Below are 6,364 nucleotides of genomic sequence, written 5' to 3'. Positions count from 1 at the left end.
AGAACACGATGTTTGACTTTTGAAATTTAAAACTTTGACTTGATAATTCTTGACCGTTTCTTCGAATTAGTATTTGAGATTGCACATACACCTTCACGACATGAATGAGAAGAGATCTCCATTTATACTTTTCTTCAATTCGATCCAAATCATTTTAAAGATTAAAAGGTGCCGGTTATGACAGAAAAAAAATGAAGAACCCATTTTTATCAAATAGCAGCAATGGAATATATGTGTGATTGAATGATTGATACCTCAATAATAATCGCTCAAAGTTAAATTGGTAGGGTTGATGATAATCGACCCATTCACGAGCAGAGGAATAAAAAGAGACAGGAAAACAAAACTGATAAAGACAGGAAACAATATCACGCGTTCTTATCTGATTTATATAATGTAATTAATAAATATTAATAATTAATAAACATATTAATAATAATAATACTAATTAATAATAATAATAATATTGTTTAATAAAAATAGAGGCACTAATAATAATAATAATAATAATAATAATAATAATAATAATAATAGAAATACTAATATTATAAATGATAAAAACACTAGATTGTATTATTTCCTAATAACTAAAATATTAATAATGATAATTATTTATAATAATAATAATTCTTAATAATAATATCTAATAACATATAATAATAATACTGATTTTAATGCTAATATTAATATACATATTAATGAATGTAATAATAATAACATGTCAATTATATTATAACTTGTAATTCTCTTTCTATATATATATATATATATATATATATATATATATATATATATATATATATGTATACACTGTATTTAATATATATGTTTATATATATATATATATCAGTAGACATATATGTATTATATTTAGTCTCATTAGTTATTAAATATAACTATAATAATAATACTTCTTAATATTATAACTAATAATAATAATAGCACTTTATAATAATGTAATGGTAATAATAATTATATTATTGATAATAATAATATCCATAAGTTTTATAATAATAATATTATAATAATGATAATGTTATAATAATTTAAATTTATCACACTTCATATCTATATATATTACCACTAATACTTCTTATAGTAATGAGAGTAACATTATTGTTGTATAAATTTTTAATAAACTAATATTACATGTTATCGTTAATAATTTATATTATGTAATAACTTATATTGGATAGTAATTATATATATATATATATATATATATATATATATATATATATATATATTATCATGTATCTTATTTTACATATTTATTTCTAATGGTTAAATTATATTTTATAATTTTAAACTATTATATATATATATATATATATATATATATATATATATATATATATATATATATATATATATATATATATATATACATATTTATTTGCAAACTATGGTTCGTGAATCGTCGGGAGTAGGCAAAGGTCAATTGAATATATGAAACAGTTCAAAATTTTTGAGATATAACATTACAGACTTTGCTTATCGTGTCGAAATCATATAAAGATTAAGTTTAAATTTGTTCGGAAATTTCCGGGTCGTCACAACTCAAGTATTCACGACATGGGTTATCACTAAAATATCCTCCATGATGCATTTTGACAGTACACAATTCTGGATATATGGCTGTAATCAAACAAAAATAACATAAGTCAGATACAGTGGACAGTAAATAAACAATTGCATTCGACATATTAATATAAACAAAAATAGGAACAAAAAAAATACAGATGTAATAGGAACTTAAACAGATGTAATATAAACAGGTGTAATATAAAAAAATACACATGAATCAACTACAAAAAATATACTTGCATTCGATAGATGAAATAGAAAAAAAAGAATGAAACAGTACATCAATTAAACAGATGTAATATAAACAGATGTAATATAAAAAAAATACACATGAATCAACTACAAACAATATACTTGCATTCGACGTATGAAATAGAAAAAAAATGAAACAGTCAAGCAGTTAAAGAAGGTTATGTGATGAATACTTACAATACAATTGCTCTAAATCTAAAACTTCTAAGTTTGCATAGTCAGTTCGTATTGTGTACGTAAGAACATCCATTGGTGGATCCATAATGGAAATAATTATTAGAGTTTGCTTGATGAATGAAGGTTTACATGAATGTTGAATATGAAAAGTCGATGGTGTGTGTATCAGATAAACCAACAGCCGGTCGTGTGATATTCTATGCAGTAATTAGGCGGCATAATTTAATAGGGTTTATATTAGTTAAATAGCTAAAATACCAAAATACCCTTCGTAAGTAAACACCTTATTAGTAAGAAACAGTATGCAGTTAACGGCTGTTAAGGGTAGGGATCAATATGAAACTGAGTTGTAACTTTAAGGGTGAGGATGAGAAAAAATTACTTTAGGGACGAGGATGAAAAAAAAATCATACATTAAGGACGAAGTAGGTAGTTATGTCTAAATTTAAAAAAGAACTAGTGGACTGCACTTGTAAATTGGGACCGAGTAGGGTTTATTCAGTATTCAATTGATTGAAAGGTCGCTCACTATACTAGGGTTTAGTCTGCAACTGCGTTCATTCGTGAACAAACAACCAGACGATACTCTCACTCACAATAACTGCAGCCATGGCGACTAAAGTACAGAGGATCATGACTCAACCCATCGTATGTATTTACAATTTTACAATTTATGATTCCTTCCCCCAATTACGAAACCCTAATTTTTAATCGTTCTTTTTTATTAACGTAATTTCAAATCTTTATGTCTTCTTTCAGAATCTCATCTTTAGGTTTCTGCAGAGTGTAAGTTTTATATTCTCAATTTCATTTACTAATTTCTCTTTTGATCTTATTGAATGATATAATTATGGCTATACGATACAGAAAGCTGGGATTCAGATATGGCTATTTGAGCAGAAGGATTTGAGGATTGAAGGACGCATTATTGTAAGTTCTGTTCTATTACTCAGTATTTTTCTTATTTATTGATATGTTATCTTCTATGATATCTGTGTGATTAGGGTTTAGTGTTTTGGGCGTTAAAAATAAAGTGAGTGACACTTCGGTTATAGCAAATATAGGTGGGGTTTCTTCCTTTAATTAAGGAATGTAAATTGTACAATCTACAAAGCTTGTTAACTACATCCATTACGGTTATTAAATTGTACAATCTACAAAGCGTGTTAACGACATCCATTAGGGTTGTCGTTAACAAATTCCTCAAGATAAGGATTTTGCTAACGACATGTAAGTTCCTTTTCAATCCGCCCAAATATGGGTATAAAGTTTTATTAACAAAAACTCACGAACTCTCCTTCCCAATCCTCTCCTTTTATTTCATTTCCACTTAAGATAAAAACTTGAGAATGATATTTTTTTAAATCCGCTCAATTCCTTTCTTTATCGATCTTAAAAAAACTCGAGAATACGGTGTTAAAGGTAATATAAGTTTGAAACCTCTTCTTTTACAGTTTTACTCTAATTTTGCTTTATAAATACGGAGTACTTGTTTTGGTAACTGTGTGACGACAATAATGTCTATTAAGAAATTAAGAACTATCACACAGTTCGATAATGCTAAACAATGAAAAGAAACATTTTGCTGGAATATAACATCAAGTTGTTCAATGGTTATAATATTTTGGTTACACAGTTCTACACATAGGAAACTCTACTATTATATATTTTTCTATAGACATTGTAATTATACTTATTGTATCCAGTCCAATTATTCAGGTTGGTTGCATGCCCACTCTTGGTTACATGCAGTATTTAACCAACTCAATAATGTCGTATTACAAAATACACCCAAATCCACACCACTGCCACATCTGACCAATCACACATGTAGTTCCAATTCTTTTCCTTTGTATCTTCTATTTCTTCGTTGTAGTAAAATGTTTATAGATAAAGTATGCTACTTGTACGCCATTTGGATCACCAACACCACAATACATAAGGATACTGCATGATGATATACTGTCTGCTACTGAACCTTAACAAATTATCGGATGTAAAAAAACATTTATCTGAGATATTTGTGCCTTCTTTAACCTCCATAGGAAAAAACAGATTATTCATAATCAATATACATGTCATAAGGTTCAAAGAAGCAATGAGGTTTAAGGTTCAGATTCATAGTTAATTTACTTCTCAATTTTTGTCTTCTGTATATCTATTGCCTATGTAGTAGAGACACTTAAGTGGCCAGCACAATTTCTAGCAAGAAAATAAAATTTTACTACAACTGTAACAAAATAATTAGGAAAGAGCCTATTGTCATAGTATTTAATGTATTAGCACTACATTTCCAAAAGATATGACTAGCACTGTGAGATCAAAATCAATTTATATACATAATGACATTTTAATTTGTTCGTAAGAGATTAAGGTAAAGATGTTGGTGCCATATCATATGTAAGTAGCCAGTTATCTGAGTTCGTGAGTAAGCATTATAGATTTCATTTTTATATACTGCGATACCACAGAACATTTGCCACTAAAAACAATAGGCTAATCATATTGAAAGATTATATATTGTAGATGGTTCTGGAAAAGAACATCCACTCATGATACAATATACGTGATTGTGTTGTCACCGATGATGGAGACGTTTAATACACTTCCAATGCTTTGAGGAAACTATCCCCATCTTACTGCAATATTTAATGGAACACATTAAAAATATAATATTTTTTTTAATAATCGGAGGTAATGTTAAGGTTTTCTTATGATAATAAACAATGCACTAGTTTAGACTGTTAATCTTAAGATAAGTACACATGATATGATGTACCATCAAATTCATATATACGGTCTTTGCATAACTCTTATATCGTTACAGAATAAGCTACCTTAGCTTGCAAACAGTAAGGAACCATGTTTTGATCAGTTTTTCACTACCAAACTTGTATAAAAGATTTGTAGTTGATCGAAAGGAGAGAGTAGATTGAAATTAAATAATGTAATGGATAACTTATTTAAAGAAATCTGGATAGTGAAAATACCCTATGATCATCACCTATTGAGGATGAACAAAACCCCCCACTTCATAGTTCGTCATTTTCATAGGACATTCCATATCTTCTCATGGCTATATAGATAGATTTTTCGAGTTTCGCTATCTTAATTGGCATGTAAAAATCTTTGGATGATGAGGGAAATGACACATTGAAAATTTGATGATCTGTCAAACGATAGACATGCCACATTGGACACGTTGTATCCTTTCTTAGTTATGTAGAGAGATAGAGAGAGATGCTATGAACGGAATAGTATGGATGTTAAATTTGCAACAAAATTTCAAATTAACATGTGTTAATTAGTCTATTTTCCGCTGCATACTTTATAGTATTTAATGTTTTTTATATCAGTATCTGTAATGGGAAATTGTGTTTTCTAACAAAACACTAGATGCGGTGATGTGCTCTTTTATTTTTTACCAGTACAAGTCAATATGAGGAAAGTAATGCTTATTATATGATGAATGTAGGGGTTTGATGAGTACATGAATTTGGTTCTTGATGAGGCTGAGGAAGTTAGCATCAAGAAGAAAACAAGAAAGCCTCTAGGTTTGTTTTTTTTTTTTTTTTCTCCTTTATCGTTGGCTTTAGCTTTTAATTGCTTGCTTATGTAGTTTTTCTGGATTTTTATAGGAAGGATTTTGCTAAAAGGCGACAACATTACCCTCATGATGAATTCATATGTCTTGTTCTCTCTCTCTCTCTCTCTCTCTCTCTCTCTCTCTCTCTCTCTCTCTCTCTCTCTCTCTCTCTCTCTCTCTCTTCTCTCTCTCTCTCTCTCTCTCTCTCTCTCTCTCTCTCTCTCTCTCGTTTTTGATATTCGTTCACTTGCTCATGATCAAGACCCATCTGTGTCACTTTGTGTATAGGGGAAAGTAAGGAGGGCATTTGCATAGGATAGGTGCTGAAAAGAAGAATTGAAGAATGTTGATTGTGGACTCGTGTGTGAATCGATTCGGCTTGAGTTAATGTTTTTAAGTTGTACACTTTTTTAAGCGCAAACTGTAGAAAAATGTCAACGAGTATGCTTTTACTTTATGAGTGAATCTTTTCAAAAAGTTGCATTTTGTATGGGGACTATATTATTATGCATAGATTCCTTTGTTGACCAAGCATATATTGGTGCTCTAGCAAGGCATGTATGCTCTTCTAAATTCTTGGTGGAAGATATGTACAAATGTCACCAAAAATTGGTTCTGTAAGCTGGAACCTACTTTTATATTTAAAGCCAATATCAAAGGCTTTGTAACTGGCTTTCGATTAGATTAAATGAAGTTAATCAGCAAACATGGTTTTGCTTACGATGAAATAGGCATTAATCGGGCTGACAACGAAAGCCAGAC

At 29.1% G+C, this 6,364-nt stretch overlaps 1 protein-coding gene across 1 annotated transcript; it reads left to right on the top strand.

Moving 5' to 3' along the window:
* The first annotated feature begins 2,506 nt into the window (after positions 1 to 2,506).
* LOC139903957 (uncharacterized) lies at positions 2,507 to 6,101 on the top strand. The gene is made up of 6 exons (XM_071885888.1): positions 2,507 to 2,664; positions 2,776 to 2,802; positions 2,884 to 2,946; positions 5,492 to 5,570; positions 5,655 to 5,700; positions 5,891 to 6,101. The coding sequence occupies exons 1-6, from the start codon at positions 2,626 to 2,628 to the stop codon at positions 5,898 to 5,900; spliced, it is 264 nt and encodes an 87-aa protein (XP_071741989.1). The 5' UTR covers positions 2,507 to 2,625; the 3' UTR covers positions 5,901 to 6,101.
* The last annotated feature ends 263 nt before the right edge of the window (positions 6,102 to 6,364 follow it).

This window comes from Rutidosis leptorrhynchoides, chromosome 4 (genome assembly GCF_046630445.1).
Source record: "Rutidosis leptorrhynchoides isolate AG116_Rl617_1_P2 chromosome 4, CSIRO_AGI_Rlap_v1, whole genome shotgun sequence".
Classification (NCBI taxonomy): domain Eukaryota; kingdom Viridiplantae; phylum Streptophyta; class Magnoliopsida; order Asterales; family Asteraceae; genus Rutidosis; species Rutidosis leptorrhynchoides.
Note: the sequence above shows the minus strand (reverse complement) of the source record. Positions and strands in the feature narration are given on the sequence as shown.